Source organism: Danio aesculapii, chromosome 5 (genome assembly GCF_903798145.1).
Source record: "Danio aesculapii chromosome 5, fDanAes4.1, whole genome shotgun sequence".
NCBI lineage: Eukaryota > Metazoa > Chordata > Actinopteri > Cypriniformes > Danionidae > Danio > Danio aesculapii.
In genome coordinates, this window is record NC_079439.1 from 54,950,773 (window position 1) to 54,969,542 (window position 18,770).

General features: G+C 33.9%; 1 protein-coding gene across 1 annotated transcript in view; it reads left to right on the top strand.

Moving 5' to 3' along the window:
- The window catches only part of LOC130229603 (DNA mismatch repair protein Msh3-like), a 160,911-nt gene that overhangs the window by 27,166 nt on the left and 114,975 nt on the right, over positions 1-18,770 (top strand). The window contains 1 exon segment of the mRNA XM_056458491.1: positions 16,544-16,674. Coding sequence (XP_056314466.1) covers positions 16,544-16,674 — 131 coding nt within the window.

The following is an 18,770-nucleotide window of genomic DNA, read 5'->3' on the forward strand; positions in this document are numbered from 1 at the left end:
TTATCGAGATTGCATTGTTGCCATATTGTCCAGCCCTAGCAGAAACAGAAACTGCTATTACTTGTTTTCCGGGCCTTGTCTGAAAGTATTACCCAGCTATTATACAAAAAGTTAGACAAAAGACACAGCTGTGCATGTAACTGACTATATGCATTACTTTGGAGACATGATACTGTATTTCACACATAGGCAGTCAGACCTGATGTGCCTAGAACTTATAATTTACATTACTTTGGATAAATGATACTGTCTCTTACACATAGGTAGTCAAACGTGATCCCTCAGTGCAAGAAATTTGTAATATTCAAAGAAATTTGTAATCTTTCAAGAGCTAATTAGGATGTTCAGGATTACTGTAGAATAGCATGAGTAGGATTGAAGCTTTAAATCTGCAGAAATGTTGCCTACAGTACCAAGAGTACGACACTCTGTACTACCGAAAGTCTGCAGTCTAATGCTGCATCTGAAATTTTTCCCTTTCCCACTATATAATATGCGTAGGACACAGTGTGTAAGTATGTCTGAATACCAAGAATCCACCATCAATTCATAAACATCACCAATTGATAGAAATGGAAAGAACTTGGGAGAAACCAGCCTCAGTTTGGTGACCTGCAGTTCTTCAGTCTAAGTGGATTACTCGCTTATCAGTGGGAAATCAGTAATCAGTAATTGCATCTAGTGCAGCATATAAAAATGTTATTAGCCAATTAGGAATCCATAGACAGTGTTAGACTAGTAATGCGTTACTGTAACGGCATTACTTTCGACAGTAACTAATACTGTAACACATTACTTTTTAAATATATTAACTTTTTAAATATATTAACGTTACCATTACAATACGATGCATTTGTCTGTTACTTGGTAAGTTAATTAATTTTGGCTGCATTCTAGCCCGCATCTTTCTGTTTACAGCGGCAACGAAATTGGGATTGGTTAATGCCAACCAAGAAAACGCGTCGTGTATGAGGTGCCAGACTAGACAAAGGTCAAGCGAAAGTTAAGACCGAATGCTCCGAGGTACACCAAATGTGCGCGCATGAGTGAGACCGAATTTGCGCGCGAGAGACTGTTAACGTTATTTTTATTAATTACTATTGTTGTTTTAAATAAATAAGCACACATTTGTTATCTGTATAACAAAATTGATTAGTTTAGTAGATACAGTGACGCATTTCTGTTATATTTCAGAACACATTATTTAAATGTAAGGTGTTGTATTGCTCAAAAAAAAAAAATCACCGCATTTTTATTTTTTAAAATTTATTTATTTATTTTTATTTATTATTATTATTATTATTTTTTATTGTTTTAAATATTTTTATAGCTCTTATACAACAGCAGATTTTGCACTTTGAATATAAACAGCCTACTTTCCGTGAGTTGTTGACGCACCACATTTGATTTGTGATTAGTTTAAAAAATGCTCATCGATTTCATTTTTTCTATAATAGCAGTTTACTGGTGCTGAGTTTCACCAAATTGATTCTGAATGATAATTCAGATTACTTTCATTTATTTATTTCATAAAGGTTTTGTGTTTGTTGTATATAGTTGCTAGTTTTCATACTCGAGCTGTGAAAGAACATGTTTAAGGGTTAAATACAAACTTTTATGATGCTGAAGCAATTTTAGTTATTGCTTTTTTTGTTTCTGAATATATTATTCAGCTGCTTTGGTCTGTCTTAAACAAAAAGTCATTTTTAATCACAAATTTATTTAAGTTGTGAAAATGCAAATGAATTAAAACTGTGAAGCTGATCAACAGTGTATTCTCCATGTAGCACCGAAGTGACGTTATAAGGGCATTAATGGGAGCATTAAAACTTTTCTTTATAAAAGTAAATCAAAAATTACTTTTAACAGTAATGCATTACTTTTTGGTGTAAGTAATCCATAAAGTAATTGAGTTACTGAATGAAGTTTTGAAATTTTGAAAATTTTGAAATTTCTGAATGAAATTTTTTTCCTACAGCAACTCTATCCTTAAAAGGATAGATAACCTGAAAGACTGAAAAATCGCTTCCTCACCCTCACGTGTTCCAAACATTCTTGAATTTCCTCCTTCTGTTGAACACAAAAGTATATATTCTGAAGAAAGCTGTAAATCTGTAACCATTGACTTCCATAGTATTTGATTTCCCTACTATGGAAATAAATGGTTACAGGTTTTCTGCTTTCTTTAAAAAATCTTCTTTTGTGATTAACAGAAAAGAAACTCATAATTTGTTGGCTCCGCTTGAGGGTGAGTAAATAGTGAGTAAACTTTCATTTTTGAGTGAACTATCCCTTTAAGCTCAAAGTAGTTCTACATTTCTGAAAGTGACGTCATCTTCAGTAATGAACAGTCATGTAAATGAGTGAACGAGTAGATCTGAAGGTGCTGGCTGGAGTTCTGCTCTCACCGGGAGTCCCAGCTGGTGCTCATAATAATCACATGGGCAAGCCTAGGGAAAAGAGGAAGTCCACTGCAGTGATGCACGATTTACTGCTCCGTTGACAGACATGTCTTGCTTTGTTTTTTAAATGAGATAGATGTAGTCGTTTTATATTTTATTTTATTGGCTTGTCCGTGTGACTGATCACTGTTTCTAAGGGCAACATTTAAAGGTTATAAGAGTGCTGAGGGAGGTATTCAATTAAATTAGTGTTGGGCACATACTCCAGGAAGGAGTGACACTTTCCCATCATGCCTTCTCTCTGTAATTTTGTTCCAGCACTCACCCATGTATCTTTCTCAGCCGTCTTTAACATGCACTGACAGTTTGTTCATTTCTCTGTTTAGTTTTTCTGTCTTTCTGCATAGCAGTACTGCTTTCTCATATCCCAGCTTAATATGCAGAGACGGTCACAATCGAACCATTTGCACCACAAAATTGAGTAAATATGATGGATTCATATTTTTGTTTTGCTAAAATATCTGTTTGATTGTTTGAGCATTCAATTATTACATCACGGCAACACTGATTGTTTAGTGCTCAACTATCTGTTTTCTGCATTGTCAGACAAAGGATTTGTTTATTAAATACTTTTACATTTGCCGTGTTCACATTTACATACAGTTGAAGTCAGAATTATTAGCCCGCCTTCCCCCCCCCCCCCCCCCAATTTCTGTTTAACGGAGAGAAGATTTTTTTTTCAACACATTTCTAAACATAATAGTTTTAATAACTCATTTCTAATAACTGATTTATTTTCTCTTTGCCATGATGACAGTAAATGATATTTGACTAGATATTTTTCAAGACACATCTATACAGCTTAAAGTGGCATTCAAAGTCTTAACTAGGTTAATTAGGTTAACTAGGCAGGTTAGGGTAATTAGGCAAGTTATTGCATATCGATGATTTGTTCTGTAGACTATCGAAAAAATATAGCTTAAAGGGGCTAATAATATTGACCTTAAAACTAAAAAATTAAAAACTGCATTTATTCTAGCCGAAATAAAACAAATAAGACTTTCTCCAGAAGAAAAAATATTGTCAGACATACTGTGAAAATTTCCTTGCTCTGTTAAACATGATTTGAGAAATATTTAAAAAAGAAAATTATTATTATTATTTTTTTAATAATTCTGACTTCAACTCTATTTGCACTTGGGTAAATTAACCCCCCAAAATGCATAATTTTAAGCATAGTTCTTAACATTTATGCACAGGTTTTCTACAAAAATCATGCTTAAACCATCACTGGAAAAAATGCTGCGTTCCACACAAAAATTTAAGTGGATTGAACATAAAACAGTTAAGTTGTTCTCCCAAAAAATCAAGAATTGTGTTTTTCAGCTCATTTTAATTGAGTAGTTTGAACAAACAGCAAACATTTTTTGAGTGATGGTTAGTGGAGCAAAACACACTATAGTAACTTGTGCACTCAATATACAGATTTAATCTTTTGACTATATATCAATTTTTTTGGTCCTGACTGATTACATTCAGTTTTAACTGGTAAAATCTTTTTGCATTAATCTCTGGCCCAAATTATTCTGTTTTTGAAACGGAGGTTAACCTCCTCTTTCTATTGGCTTTGCTAATAAAATGTATTTACAGTGGTCACCAAAATTATCAAGATGTCCTTTTTGCGTCACGATGACACACTGGATCAGGGGCCCTTTTTTTAGTCATCGATGATGTGACAATCCAGGATCGTTTCGTTCTTCAAAAAACTCATCTGAGAGTTGTGATAGCAGCAGGTCTGGTAGCTCAAACCTGCTTGGAAGCAGGCTTATTTCATATAAACAAGATTAAATCGGGTCATTTCAAGCAAAGCCAATACTGAAAGTTGATATTTTCTTACAGTAGTAGTTATAAACACTTGGTAAAATGGTAAATAGTTTAAAAAATATATATAGTTTATCATTTAAAAAAAAAAAAAAAAAAAAAAAAAAAAAAAAAAAATATATATATATATATATATATATATATATATATATATATATATATATATATATATATATATATATATATATATATATATATATATATATATATATGGGTTTCCTCTTTTTATAACCAGACTCATCTAGCATTGTGGTTCCTTGCTGTTCTTCTCTTATAGTCTCTCTGTTCTTCTCTTATAGTTTTTTCTATTAACATAACATCTGATTACTGGGGGGAAAATAGCAGGAAGCAGGATTATATATCAAAGTGTTGATAGGCTAAAGTGTCTGACCTATCCACCTGAACAACTGTCAAATCACGGTGTAGGCATTTACATCTGCATACAAGCTTTAAAGGGCACTCTTGTTAGATAGCTTAAACTCCAGACTTGTTCAAATAAGTGGACAGCTATGCAGGTTTGCATAATCGCTCTGGGTAAGCCTTTATTCATTCAGTGATATTTTGTTTGTTTTAATATATTTTTATGGAAATAAAACATCTTGAAAACTGCAACCAATTTAACAACCTTAGGATTTTCCTATTTCAGAATTGTTGATAAAGGAGGGTAAATGCCAATTCATCATAATTTTTTTCAATTTCCATTACTTGGATAGACCTGCTGCGATTTTAAAATAATCAACTAATTGCGGTTACTTAATCTAACCAATCAGGATTGCTTCAATTCTTTTAACAGCAACAAAGGAGATAAACCAAAATACAGAGGCACCGTTACAAACGCACACACATTTTACTTGAATAGAGGGACTGTGTGTGTGTAAATTGCATGTATACAGCGTCTCTTTACTAATAACTATGGTTAACTATAGTTATTGCACATACTAATAGCTGTAGTTATAAGTGTTACATGTACAGAATGCATTTAAGTGTTTTAGACCTGTTAGTTGTGATCGTTTCCAACATTTACAGAATGCAATATGTTACTTGCTTGACATGACAGATGTTATGCAAAAGCATTAGTAATGTTTACATTAAATAGAACATATGAACAAACTAAACTAATTACATTCTAGTAGTCTTAATCATGGAGAAAGTGAATCACTGATGTTTTTATTGGTTGTTTTTTGAGATGTGTATAGAATTTTTTTTGATAATTAAAAATCATGACAAATCTCCTATATAGAAATTTGATACACAGCAGCAGATGCAAATCACATATTTAACACATTACAAGTTTGTTTTTGGATTTCACAGATATTAAAAAAGTAATCCGCCTTCAGGTTGGACATGTTGTGCATTCAGAGATGTTCTTCTGCATTCCTCAGCTGTAATGAGAAGTTATTAGAGTAACTGTTGCCTTTCTGGGCTCTATTTTGACGATCCATGCGCAAAGCGCTGGGCGCAAACGCATTAACGCATGTCAGAATCCACTTTTGCTAATATAAGGATGGAAAAATCCACTTTGCGCCGTGGCACATGGTCTAAAAGGGTTGAGCTTATTTTCTTAATGAGTTATAGGTGTGTTTTGAGAATAAACCAGAGTCTCATTTCCCATTCCCTTTAAGAGTCAGTCGAGTCGCGCCGTAAGCATTTGCCATTTACATGACGTATAGTAAGTGTAAGTGGAAAAACTGAGCATTTCACTAGCAATTCACTTTCACTTTCACAATTTCACTAAATTCAGTTCTAATTTCCAGCAAACAAATAAATGAACAATAATTAGTGTGTTATTATTTAGAGTCATATCCTAATACGCATGCTATGCCCCACTTGGTCTAAAACCTCACAGCTGGGCAAATCTAAGCTTGTTTTTAATAAAACAAACATAAATGTGCATATAATGAATAATACTGCTAATAATAATAATATTATACATAAGCAAATTGTCATGAATGAACTGAAAAAGCCTCCCGAGATGAAGGCATGAAAGTATGGTTTTTATATTTATATTTTTATATTGTAATATTTTAATCCTTCATATATATATCCTTATTAGGCGATTGCAGTGGCGCAGTAGGTAGTGCTGTCGCCTCACAGCAAGAAGGTTGCTGGTTCGAGCCTCGGCTGGATCAGTTGGCGTTTTTGTGTGGAGTTTGCATGTTTTCCCTGCGTTCGCGTGGGTTTGCTCCATGTGCTCCGGTTTCCAGGTGAATTGGGTAGGCTAAATTGTCCGCAGTGTATGTGTGTACCCAGTGATGGGTTGCGGCTGGAAGGGCATCCACTGCATAAAACAAATGCTGGATAAGTTGGTGGTTCATTCCAAAGTGGTGACCCCAGAATAGTAAAGGGACTAAGCCAAAAAGAAAATGAATGAATGAATGATATATCCTTTTTATATCCTATATATATCCTTAATATTTTAATTCTTTTTCATATGTAAAGATATTTGCGTATTGCTCTACATCTTGTGTGTATTAAGCAGTGTGTAAGCGAGGCACACAACTATGCTGGACAGTAGACCGGCTTTTTTCTGGTCTATAGAACAGACTATTATAGTTTCTCAAAATAGCAACGTGCCAGGAATGCGCCTCAACACGCCTCCTTTTTAAGACCAGAATACCTATGGGCGCAAATATGAGCGCAAATGCATTTGCTATTTAAACAGCGTGGCGCAAAACGTCAAAACGACTCTTGCGCCAAGCTGAAACTAGCAAACAACAATTGCCTTGCGCCACATTGCGCCGGGTATATGATAGGGCCCTCTGTCAGCTGGAACCAATCTGGCCATTGTCCTCTGACCTCTGGCATCAACAAGGCATTTGTGTCCTCAGCCACTTGAATCACCTTTCTTCCCCATTCTGATGCTCAGTTTGAATTGCAGCAGATCGTCTTAACCATGTCTACATGCCTAAATGCATTGTTGCTGCCATGTGATTGGCTGATTAGAAATTTGCAATAACGAGCAGTTAGAAAGGGTTACCTAATTAAGTGGCCAGTGAGTGTATGTTGTATAAATTGGTAATATAAAGAATATTCATTTATTATGGGTCATGGAAATTCATTTTTTTGCAAGTGAAGTTGAACCCTGATTAAATTTAGCCCACAAACATGATATATAATGTAAACACAAATGCAGTAGGGTAATAAGTAAATGGCATAAGCCTTTAGCATGTCATGAGCGTTTGTAATAAAAAAAAAAACCTGATTCATTTGTTTAATTTAAACTGTGTTTGATCATTGGAATTTGAGATTCTCACTACAGACTATTGTTGAGGTAAAATATTAACAGTGCTAACCATGTGTTGTGTGCTTTAGTTCTCTGGGGTTTTATAGTACGGGAGGGCCCATAGCAACAGTTGCCGAGTGGTTTCTGTGCTGTGGGTTAATGAGATCGTCAGGAGGATTGCAGGTGGTGTGTTGAAGGTGTCACTGCCATCAATTTACCTCAGTGAGGACTGCCTGCCTGAAATGGATTCTGAATGCTCCTCTCTTCTGTTTCAATCAACTTCAATTTCTTCATGTACAACACAATCACGTTTCATCGCAGGAAGTTTGTCTGTTGTTTATTTATTTTTTAATTAACTTGAAAATTGTCCTACCGGTAGCTGTATTTGGTTTTGATAGCAAGTGAGGGTAATGAAGTTGTGGCAGAACTGTTCCTCTAATTGATTGGGAAGGAAATAATTTTGTCGCGTCCCTTTTGTAAATGCAAACATATAGTGTTACAAAGAAGCACATGCAGTAGGAGTATGTGGAGCAGAAGTTTAAAAAAACAAACAAACAAACACTGTTTATAGTACTGACCCTCTGTGTTTGTATGCAAATGACATAATGCAAAGTTGTAATCCAATCTTTCGTGACCATGTCAATTTTGTAATCCTCTTAACTTTTCTATGGTATACACACAAGGACAAATGTGAGATTTATCACATTTTATCACATAAAAATGCTTTAAATGACAATTTAGTTTCTGTTAACTATGATGATTAATAACAATAATATACAATTTATGTATATTAATTAATATTATGTATTTCAAGGAATATATTTTAAGCATATTTTTGTCTCTTTTTCTTTTCATTAAAAAATTGTATTTGTATTACTTAAAGGTGGTATATTAGCTAAACTTATTAGCTGAGTGTGATATGCTTTGCATACTAATGCATCATTTTTGCAAAAGTAGATGAAGCTGATAGAAATGCAGGGCTTGATTGTGGGCCTGAAGGCCTGATTGTCTAAAATTAACTTGAGCTCTGAAGCTGAGCTTCCTGTCAGCAGAAATGTGTTAAAACTTATGCTTTTAATGTTGTGCAAAGAATAAGTAGAAAAAGAGGACGTATGTATGGGTCGGCCAATGGAGGAACGGAGAATGTTTGACAAGTGACAAATTCCACTAAACTCCACCTGTTAATATCAGCTGCCTATAAATGTTGAAGTCAGGAAATGAAATGAAATGGGTTGCGCACCTCCTGAATATAACTCTTGCATTGCATTGAGGATGCCAGAATTCTGTTAATAGAATTATTCGTTTGTATCCAATAAATAACTAAGATTTTTGATATTGAAGAAAAACCTCTCCTGAACTTTTTTATTGAACATGCATGGAATTGATTAAATATTCCAACATATAATAATTCATTTTATTATGGTATTTAATTAAATATATTTTCTTGTTTAATTTATTACTTTATTATTATTATTATTATTATTATTATTATTATTATTATTATTATTATTATTATTATTATTTTAATAGTAAATTATTATTTGTTTTAATAAAGTATTATAATAAAAAATTAATAATAACAAAAGTAATAATTACGATAAAAGTAATAATAATAAAAATAATAATAATAATAATAATAATTTCATTTCATTTGATCTATTTCAAACAGAAAAATCATACACAAAACAATTCTTTAAACAAAACACGTTTCAACATGGTCGAAATGGAGCGGGGTAAGGCACAAGCGTATTATTTTTCCCACCTCTTTCCCACACATCATTTGTCTACATGGTGTCCGCAGGGTCCTAAAAAGTCTAAATGTCTTAAATTTCAAAAAGAAAAGTTTAGTCTTTAAAGTCTTAAAATCACTGAAATATTGTGTTGTAGATCTAAAATCATTTTAAACAGGTCTTAATTTCCCTATGTCCAAGTAAAGCTACCTAATTGGGCTGACACCCAATCACCAATAATCCATCTCAAAACGTTTTTTATGTATATTTAAGTTTTTTATTGCAAAGAGATACACTTCACAACAGCTGTTAGACATTTTTACAGCAATTATTTCAAATTAAATTTCCTAATCAGGGAAAAAAACTAAAGCAATGCATCCCTTTACATAATCTCCCATTAAACTTGTTGGCCAGCACTCACTTTTGGGGATTTATACCTACCTAACTTTAAATAGTAACAGTTCTTGGCTCCAGTAAGCTACAAACAAATTAGGTAACATTGGAAAGAAGACACTTTGGGCTTTACTGTGGTAAAAGTGGAAGTTTCATGCTCAAAAATATAAAAAGTACATTATGATGTCATGAGAAAAATTGTATTGTGTTCAATATTTGTTTTTCCATATAAACACAGGAAAACATTAATGTAATGTCCTAGGAAAAATATGCCTTGAAAGCCAAGTGTTTTAAATTATACAGAGTTTTTATTTAAAATTTGATGAAGATAGCATGCAAAATGAGATTTCTGTAAAAAAATTTCAGAGACTATATCGGTGTCCTTCTTTCCCTCACCGTCAGAGGCACTTTCTCATGACTTTCCCAAACTAAAACAGTAACAGTTGCTAAATAATTAAACAAATAAAACAAAACTATTTACAGAAGTAACCGTGCCATTAGAAAAATATTAAGTGTTAAGCCCTGTACAATTCTAAAATTTTATTCATAATGGTCTTAAAAGGGTTTTTAAAAGTCATTTTTATTTGAAGAAACCTGCAGAAACCCTGGTCTATTACTTCTACTTATCTCTTCTTTTTACATGAGGCATGTGAGCTTTATATTATTTGTTTGATTCCATTTGTACATTTACATTTTATAACATGGATCCAAAAAATACATAGTATTGCAAACAGCCATTAATTGAAATTTCATCATACCCTTCTCATTGTATCCTTTTTCAATCACCTCTATTAATCATTATATTCCTTTAATAATATATTTTTATAAAACTATTTAAATTGATTAATATCCTGACATTGTTCGAGAATCTGTTCCAGACTATTTTCACACCACATACAGATATACACTGATATTTTTTAATGTTGTCCTTGTTTTTAACCTCCTAAGAGTTTGTTCTTCTCTCAGACTATATCGCCCTTGTCTTTTGGAAGTAATTTATTCCTAGCTTTAAACATAAATTGCGCTGTTATAAACTTAACCAAATCATTGAACTTGAGTATCTTCAATTTAAAAAATGAACTTGTATCAAATGACCTTTTTTTAAATTGTACATAAGGATTGTGACTTAGATTTATATGCATTCCTTCATATTTCAACATAAAACTTCTATATGGCAACATAAGTGTGGTAAATAATACATAGATTGATTTATTGTCCAAGATAAATCTTGCTTTATACCCTATTGCTACAGTTTTTACCAATTTTGATATTTATTTGCGGTTTCCAACTAATTTTATGATCCAATACAACACCAAGTAACTTGTATTGTAATGAGAAACTGTAAGAAAATAATAATAATAATAATGCTAATAATAAAATAAATAATAATATTAATAATAATAATAATAATAATAAATAGAGCTGCAAGCTATACCCTAAAGAAAACCATGATGGAATGTGGTTGCTGGTAAAATATAATGCAAAAATATAATGTAATGTAAATTAATGAAGTGGCAGGCTGGGACTAAATTTGAAGTTTAGTCAGTTTTTAAAATGCAATAACAGTTTAGACCAAGTTGTTATTCAAATGGATTTTAACTGAAATTTCAGTGACTTTAAACATTAAGAATGAAAAAAACGAAGGTCTACAAACGCTATGATCAAACAATGAGTGACTCAATTTTAATTGGTTAATGGTCGCTGTTTTTTTTAAACCCATTTTTAAAAACCCATAATAGGGGCTCTTTAAGAGACTGTATTGAACATCAACGCACATTCGAACACTGTGTTTTGAGACCTTTTCTACTATTATAGCGCCACTTATTGCTCGGTCTCCACAAAATTTAGCATGCTTGTTTACAGTCATGTCACATGTGCTTAACAAATTCTGTGATGTTTTGAGTTTTCCTTATGTGTTTACAGACGTGTAGGTTCATGTAGACACACTGCTTTTGTAAGTGAGCCTGTTACATCTATCCAAACTATCAACTTTTTTTTCGATAATTATTGATATACTCAGTCCAGAGATTTTAACACTATTTTTGTTGCGATTAAGCTAAAAACTAGGGACTAGTTTGCACAAGTAGGTTTTTCAAATGTTGATGATTCTTTAAATAAACCGTTTGAGTGACAGCAGTGGTTTTAAAGTGGTGTCAAAGTATTTGGTATGAGCAGGCCTATCATATGATAAGCATTTTGTGTGCCTGTGCACAAATTTGTGTAATACACAACCAATTAAACATTAAAAACACGTGAAATCGCCCCCTAGTGGCCGATTTTTTTTCAAAGTTCTTACAGACCTCTAGGTCTATGAGTTGAACATGCCCACTCAGTTTCACTCTGATCGGTCATCGTTAACTTTGTTTAATGGGTGTTCAATTTCTGATTGGCTAATGGTGGCCGTTTTGTGATGTGGCCTTGGACAAAGACACTGCATACCAAATTTTACATTAATAGGACAAACAGTTGCTTTGTTATGGGTATTTTCCTGTTTTTAACCATATAGTGCCACCATGTGGCCAAAGGCGGCATTTTTTTGTGTATTGTTTTGCACGAGAATCAATTTTAAACTTTTTTAAAAATAATTATTGATATTCAGTGTCAAGAGAACATTTCTGAACTACTTTGGTTCTGATCGAGCAAAACACCTAGGACTAGTTCGCGAAAGTAGGTTTTGGACAAAGCTTGGTGTAGCGGAAAAACGGCTTCGCTCTTGAACCCCTAATACTAAATAATAATAATAATACTTATTATTATTATTATCATTATTATTATTATTATTATTATTATTATTATTATTATTTTATTATTATTTTATTTATTTTTCTTTATTATTATTAAAAAAATTTATTCAATAATAAATAAATAGCCTGGAAATACATAAAAAAATAAAATAACTCATACATTTTCTCGTTTCTCAGGTGCAAAGTGTATCCTTAAGCTAGTGTATCCACATCCATCTTTAACATCTCATTCTCTGTTTTTTTACCTTCAAAGATCTGTCTTTGCATCTTTCTTTTGTGAATATGTTTGAGCAGTTGGGATTTGTGTGTACAGATTCCAATGGGTACAGTACTGTTTTAAATGAATTATTACTTCTTCTTTTTTTTTTTCTGGTGAGTCGATTACACTGTTCAGAAAGATAAAGCTGGCGGCACGTGTGCACAAGCCACGTATGTTCATTGGTTTCCCTAGCAACAGCGCAGAGATACAAAGAAACGCAACGTCCTTGAGATCTTGGTGCTGTTGAATGGCGAGGAAGCAGAAGTGAATGGACTGCTTGTGAAGCGCGCACACGTGTGAGACTAATATGCACTTTATATCCACTAAGAGAATCCAGTCGTATTGAAGGTTTCTGGATGAGACAAAAGGCGGAATTCATTGCGTCTGTAAATGATTTCTCTAATGTTACAAGAACGTTAAGTATCCTCGTTTAGTAGTTTCACAAACATGTCAGGCTCACATTTCACCTTAGGGATAGTTCACCCAAAAATGAAAATCTCCTGTTCGTTTACTCACCTACAGGTCATCCAAGATGTAGGTCAGTTGTTTTTTTTCTTCAGAAGAACATTAAAGAAGATTTTTAGCTGAATCCATGGTCCTTGGTGATTCATATAATGGCAGTGAATTAAAAATAAACATACAAACGAGTCCAAATCAATGGCTGTGGTTTGTACTGACACACTGAGCTCTTGTGAAGTGAAACTATCAGTCTGTGTTAGAAATTGAATGTTATTTACTATATTATTAGCTTTAATCCAGTATAACTGTAGCCCGGTAACGTTTGATGATGAAAGCGTGAGGGCTGGTGATGCAATCACCAATATCTATCAACAAATTGCATCACCTGACCTCCTGTTCAAGTGCACTCTCGGGGAATAAAAAGTCTCCTCTATTGGATCTTGGATGACCTGGAGGTGAGTAAATTAACAGGAAATTTTCATTTTTGGGTGAACTACCCCTTAGAGGGAAAAGGGATAAAAATTATGATGAAAATTTATTCTGTATAAGAACCTGCGTGTAGTTATTTTTTTAAGCATTTTTATTTATTTTCACAGTGTAAAATGATTTTCATGACATGGCGATTCTAAAACAATGGATGGAGCCAGGTTATTCTACTAATATATTTATTATATTAAGTATAAATTGTGTATATGAGCTATATCACACGAGTAGCAGTGCGATATGGCTGTATATCGGCACTGGTTAGTGCCCCATTAGTGACTATTTACAGCCATATTGCACTGCTGCTCATGTGATATTGCGTTTATGTAACAGTTTGATGGCATAATCGTGTATATAAAATAGGGATGCACTGATACCATTTTTTTAAAACTGATCCGATCTCGATACCAAAATTCTAAGTATCGACCGATACAGATCCGATCCCGATACTGTGCCTTTTTTTTTTATTAACATAAAACAGTTTCTATAGTTCTGGTGATAAACTCCCATAATATATCGTCTAAACATAAACATAAACATAACAGACCTATAGGCCTGCTGTATATGACAGACGGCACAATCTAACTAAACATGATGCTTGCTATAAACTATGGGCTACATTATTTGAGCATTAATTATGACATTGATATGATCTGTTGTAGTCCAGCACAGGTCCAAAGCCTGATATTTTCCTGCAGGTTTGGAGCAGACTAAACTAAACCATCTGAGGAGTTTTACTTAATAAACATTCCCTCGCCTAAACTGGCCACGAGTGAGACGGAGAAACTGAAAGCATGTCTGAAAAATAATTTTTTTCTCTGAAAAATTGTCTTATTATAACACGTTTTGTTTGGTAAAATTTGTTGGTTATTTAATGTATTTTTGTTGGTCAGTTATCTACAAAATAAACAAGAATATTTGAGGTGAAGTTCAAAACAAGGTCCGCTACGAACTGACAAACAGGTCTGTTAAATAAAATGTTAATGTATATAAAATGACAGTGAAATATTCACAGTTTCAGACTAGCCTATATTAGGTTAAATAATTATCTGTTTATGACAATCCATATGCGCCGGGACATCAGTTTAACTTTTAATAATTTAATCAAATACTTTGACCGCATTGAGCCAGGCTTTACAAACTGTTCGCAGCACTTAAAGGATTCCCCTTGGAAGAATAAACTCAGTCAGAAGGATGAGAGAACAAACTTTTTATAAGAATAATCTTACGGAGCGGCGCATGTCGCGACATTTAACCACGTGAATATTTCTTCTGTACTTTACATTAAACTGTAGAATGGCTTCAGAACATTTGGGATATAGTAGCATACATGACAACTTTTTAGTGCCTTATAATAGGGTGCCTTTATGGCTTTTGTTGGCTTATACATTAGACAGAATATAGCGTACACGCAAGATTGGATTTGGATCGGTACCAGCTGGCCAATAACCGATCCAGCAAAAATATGCAATATCAAACCGATATCCAATCCAAGTATCGGGATGGGTGCATCCCTAATATAAAATAGAAAATCAAACACGGAGAGTCTAAAAATCCTTTTGTACGAGGAACTACTTTCTTCCGCCATTCATTCACATCTGCAGCTGACGTAAGAACAGCAGAAACCGTTGCTTGTTCACAAATGTCACTTCAGAGCTAGTATTTGAATGATTCTCTAGTGTATTGTCTAAAGTGATGACAAAACGTAGACTTGCAAGTGAAAGACTTGAGACCCATAGCAGCAGATTGGAACTGTTGCAGTAATGTAGTTGTGTTTGTGCTTAGGAAAAAAAATATCCAGGAAAGAAATATTTAAGAGAAATCATTTTACATGCACGCAACTCTTTGTGTGGATACACATTCAAATCTACAGATGCGCTAGTTTTGTCTGTGTGTGAATGTATTTTGCACCATATTCACTGCCACAATAGTAGCAAAGAACATTAGCAGATGAGTTTCTTTAATTGTGATTCTTCCAAACGGATTTATGAACATGCACTGAAGGATTTGAAAAGCTGTAATGTTGTGTTTGGTTTGTTGGAGAGAGAAAAAAATACTTAAACATTTGCAGATTTACTCTGCAAGTACAAATTTACCAATACACATTTGCAGCTATTCTTTACATCTACAAATGGCACTTTTATAGCTGCTTGGTAGTTTTGCAACAAAAACACCTTCATAGTTTTCCCACATCCAGGAGAGTTACGGTGTGGAGAAGCCCAGAAGAAGCATGCCACCCAGACGGTTGCATGCTCAGAGTGAAGCATGGGGGTGGATAAATGATGGCTTGGACTGCAATATCATGGCAGTCCCTTAGGCCCATTACTTATGATAGATAGATAGTCAATATTTAGATATTCATATTTTATATGTTCAAATAGTTATATCAATGAGGAAAAAAAAAAAAAAAAAAAAGCTCCACTAAAAACTGGTTTTGTGGTCCAGGGTCACAATTCTATGTTCTTCTATCTATCTCCTTTAGCACAGAACTTGACACACAATAAAAAACATCATGGTGCTGAGATGATCCTTCATCTGTTGATCTTGTCAGCTGGATTATGTTATTTTTAAGTTCCTAGTGATGTTGGGAATGAAACAAAAAAAATGGTCTAGAGCACAGGTGTCAAAGTCAGTTCTTGGATGGCGGCAGCTCTGCACAGTTTAGTTCCAATCCTGCTTCAACACACTTACTTGTAAGTTGCAAACAAGCCTGAAGGATTCAATTAGTTAGATCTGGTGTGTTTTATTCGGGTTAAAGCTAAACTGAGCAGAGCTGCAGCCCTCCAGGAACTAGCTTCGACACCTGTGGTATAGAGGGACCCTTGCTTGGCTAGTTCATATAACTAACTGCTGTGAAAGCGCCTGTTTTAATTTTTTTTAATATGATGTTGTTGATCCAGGAGTTGTTTACCTGAGACAGTTTTTTGTAGTTTTATGTCAACCTTCTCTTATTTTCTCTGTTCTTGTAGTGTCCAAGCAGACGACAGAATTCGCATTGAGAAACGAGAAAGCGCCATGTTTGAATACCCAACTGCACTGAGCATAATCAAAGACTTCTACAGAGGCGGCCCTCATTCAGCTGCAGGAAACCATGAAAAGGGTAAATGGCTTTATCTTTGTCTCCTGTCTGTCTTTTGATGCCTGACCTCCAGTCATGGTGAATCATCGGCTGGTCTTTTGGATAGAGATGTCTGCCCAAACAGATGTGAGGTCAGTGTGTTTAATTGAAAAATCATTCCCTGTGGGCAGAAAGGGTGGTAGATCAATGTCTGTTGTCCTTTAGGCTGGACATGTTTAGGACAAAAGGTTGGTGGCTTTTCCTGTCAAGACTGGGACTTAATATCCTATTTTTCTTGTTCAGAAACCATTAATACCACACAACAGACTCCCACCACAATCCCTGAAGTGCTGATGTGTGTTGTTGATGCGCTTTGTGTCTTAAGTACCGCTTGATTAAAAAATGATGACAAGCAACAAGTCTTTAGTCTAATCATTGTATTCAAACACCATCTGTCATTTCCCTGGAAATAGGGGCTTAGGAAAACACTTGTACTGAAATACCAAGTCTATTTTAAAATGTACTGATGTGACAATCAACAATTTTCTTGGTAAGAATAGTGTTGTAATGGTACTGTTTAAAGGTATGACAGTTTATCACAGTGTGAATCTATGGTTAAAAAAACAAATTATGAGAAAATATAATCCCCTAAAAAGTTGTGCAAAAAAAAAAAACATTTAAATTTCTAATTCAAACAAACTCCAATTTAACATTATAATATAAGTCATTAAATTAACCGACAGTAACATAAGGGCTCATTCCCACCGAATTTGTCTATGCTTCTAAAGACGCCAGTTGTGCAGCTGATTCGAATGTTATCACTGGATTGAATGGGTGTTATCGGTGGTTATCAGCTGATAGATATGGGCTAGTAGGGACCTACTGCGCCTACTACTCCGATGAGTCATTGCAGATGTGCTATTCACTATAGTTAGACAGAAAAAGAGCACAGCAGTGCACAACTTATGAGCCATTCACACAGAATGAGTCTTTGCATCTAAAAATGAGAGATGCTGCATTCAGGAAGGTTTATTAAAAAAAAAAACACACCATCTTTGCATCAAATAAAACAATTTGTGCTAACTTATAAGAGATTTCAGTTTTGAATCTTAAAGAATGTTAAATTTAAAGCACAATTAATATTTCTGTTGTATTAGGAGGGGGTTGACCTTAAACACTGAAATCTCAGTATACAGTCTCAGAATTATTTATAAGTTATAAGATTTTTTTTTTTTTTTTTTATACTTTTGCGTCACAGGAAGCTTTTAAGTTTAGTAACTGACTGTGATACTTCTGCTTCTGCCTTTTCAAAATAAACAGAAAATACGGGGAAGTTGTTGCTTTTTCCTGTTGTACTAATCATGTATCGAACCATGTCCCCAAAAAATTATTCTTCTATTCTTATTCCCCATATGGTGATGCAGACATCTCCAAACCCAACAGGTGGACAAATCTAAACTTATTTTTATTAAAACAAATATAAATATGCATATAATAATAATAACACTGCTAATAATAATAACATTATACAAATGCAAATTGTCTTGAATAAACTGAAAAAAGCCCCCTGAGGTAAAGAAGGCATGGAGGCAGTGGTATTTATATTTATGTAGAAAACAATAATTTTTGTAACATTTTGGTCCTTTAATTTTTTTCATATGTAAAGATATTGTATGTTGCTGAACATCCTGTGTGTATTAAGCAATGTGTAAGCGTTTGGACCCACATAGGCACACAACTAACGTGCTCTGCGCTCGACTTTAGAGCAGCTTTTAGTTAGTCAATGGCACTGTTTATTTCAGTTCCTCAAAATAGCAATGCGCCTTAACATGCCTCCTTTTTAGACAGGAACACTCATGAGTCCACAAAGTGCTATTTAAACAACGTGGTGCAAAACGTGAAAATTAGGGTTGCGCTGGTATGAAAATAGCAACAAAATCGCTTTATACACGCCTTGTTGTGCCGGGTGTATGATATGGCCCATTGATTTCTTTAATGCCTGTAAAATGTAATGCATTTTTAAAAATAATGGATACTTGTATCCAGCAAAATGCATCAATAGAACTAACATTTACAATATTATTGTTTTTACTGACCCTTATTAACTTCTGCTCAGCTGGCTTCACCCTGCCTCATTC